This window comes from Fulmarus glacialis, unplaced genomic scaffold (genome assembly GCF_000690835.1).
Source record: "Fulmarus glacialis isolate BGI_N327 unplaced genomic scaffold, ASM69083v1 scaffold19141, whole genome shotgun sequence".
NCBI lineage: Eukaryota > Metazoa > Chordata > Aves > Procellariiformes > Procellariidae > Fulmarus > Fulmarus glacialis.
In genome coordinates this window covers 334-2025 of record NW_009191095.1, presented here as the reverse complement: position 1 = coordinate 2025, position 1692 = coordinate 334, and the positions used below count along the sequence as shown (strand labels likewise).

The 1692-nt window shown below is 56.9% G+C and overlaps 1 protein-coding gene across 1 annotated transcript in view; it reads right to left on the bottom strand.

Annotated features, from left to right (window-relative positions):
* Positions 1 to 95: 95 nt before the first annotated feature.
* FDPS (farnesyl diphosphate synthase) overlaps positions 96 to 1692 on the bottom strand; it is a 1877-nt gene continuing 280 nt past the window's right edge. The window contains exons 3-7 of the mRNA XM_009586566.1: positions 1353 to 1473; positions 1013 to 1085; positions 795 to 872; positions 584 to 718; positions 96 to 296 (exon numbers count right to left, since the gene is read on the bottom strand). Of these exons, the coding sequence (XP_009584861.1) occupies positions 96 to 296; positions 584 to 718; positions 795 to 872; positions 1013 to 1085; positions 1353 to 1473 (608 nt within the window). The remainder of the gene's footprint in view (positions 297 to 583; positions 719 to 794; positions 873 to 1012; positions 1086 to 1352; positions 1474 to 1692) is intronic.

The window sequence follows — 1692 nt, the reverse complement described above, 5'->3', positions numbered from 1 at the left end:
GGGCAGGAGACCCGGCGGATGGTGGGGCAGCAGACCCGCAGCCAGGGGGGCAAACCCCTTAGCAAAGACTAAGCAGTCCATAGCCAGGCCCACCATCACTTCTGCCGCTTGTAAATCTTCTGAGCTAGGCCAAGAAAGATCTCCTTGGGGAGGCGGGTGGTGTGCTTTTTGATCAGTTCCTGCAGGCGCCGGTAGCTGCTCTCCTCGTATTGCTGAAAAGCAGCCCTCATGCCCAGAGTCTCATAGAGCTCCTTCACCTTTGCCACCTTCTCGGGCTCCTTGCAGCCATAGTTCTCCTGAGAAAACACCAGAACAAGTCAGGCTGAGGTCCAGCTTACGGCCGCTGCCGTCGCTTGCTCGTTCAAAGTGCGGCAGGAGTCACCTCTTGCTCTCCCTGCTACCATCTTACACTACTCACAACAGCCAACCCTTCTCCCAGCCAGTGCAGCTACGCAGGGCGGCACAGGGCTTTTCAGGCGTACGTTACGGCACTACGCTCCCTCTACCACCATGTCCTCAGAGAGGGAGTCCTCACCACCTCTCCCCCGTCTTCAGGGGGTTTCTGTCAGCCTGGTGGTGTTACCTCCAGGATCTGCCTCTGGTCTGGCGTCACCCGACGCAGACACTCCACCACCAGCCAGCTGCACTTATTGTCCTGGATATCAGTGCCAACCTTCCCCATCAGCTCCGGGTCCCCAAAGCAGTCCAGGTAATCATCCTGTATGAAGATGGAAACACGTGAGCACCACAACCAGCGTCTTACAAGCACCGAGGGACGGGGAGCCACCTCCTACCTGGATCTGAAAGAATTCACCCATCTCCAGCAAGATGGCTTTGGCATTGTCATGTTCCTCCTTACTGTCAATACCAGTCTAAGAGAGGGAAAAAGGAATAAAGCCTTCCAAACCTGCCTTCCACCCTTAACTTCTCCCATCTCCCAAACCCTCTGCCCTCCTCAACAGCCTCGTACTGAGGGTCAGGCCCCTCCTGAGACTGCTTCCATAAAACTCACCATGTACATGGCAGCGGCCACGGGCAGGTAGAAGGAGTAGAACGCCGTCTTGTACTTAACAATTGCCTTATACCTGTGGCAGAGGAACCACGCTCAGTGACAAAGCCCAGGCCTTCCCCTCCCACCAGGGCTCTGCATGTCAGGGCCAGCCAGAGAAAAGCAGCATCTCCCTCCAAACCAGCTCCCAAGCTCTGACAGCGTGAGCAAGACTTGCTCCCCAAAGCCTGGCAGGAGACAGCAGCACTTCAGCAAGCCAGTTGTCCCTCTTACACGGTCTGGTGCAAGCAGAGCCCCCCTGCCACAGCTGGGCTGGCATCCCTGTCCCCTTCCGTCTCTTTACCTCTGCTCACTGAAGCGATTTAAATCCACCTGGGAAACCGGAGCAGTGATGAGGTCCAGCATCTGCCCGAGCTCAGTCTGGTAGGCAGTCTGCAGAGGAAAGAAAGGATTTATTCGCACCGTCCCCCAGGAAAGTCCCCACAGCACAGTGAAAATCCCAAACCCAAGCCCCACATCGCCTCCTCTCCGAGTGTGAAGGAAGGGCGCGTGTCTGGCAGGATGCCCAGGAACTTAAGGAACAATCCGAGACCCACGCGCCGTCAAACATCCAGAAACGGCCCCGACCCAAAGGTAAATCTGCGGGAGGGGGATGCAGGGGCCAGGCTCACCTGCAAGAAAAG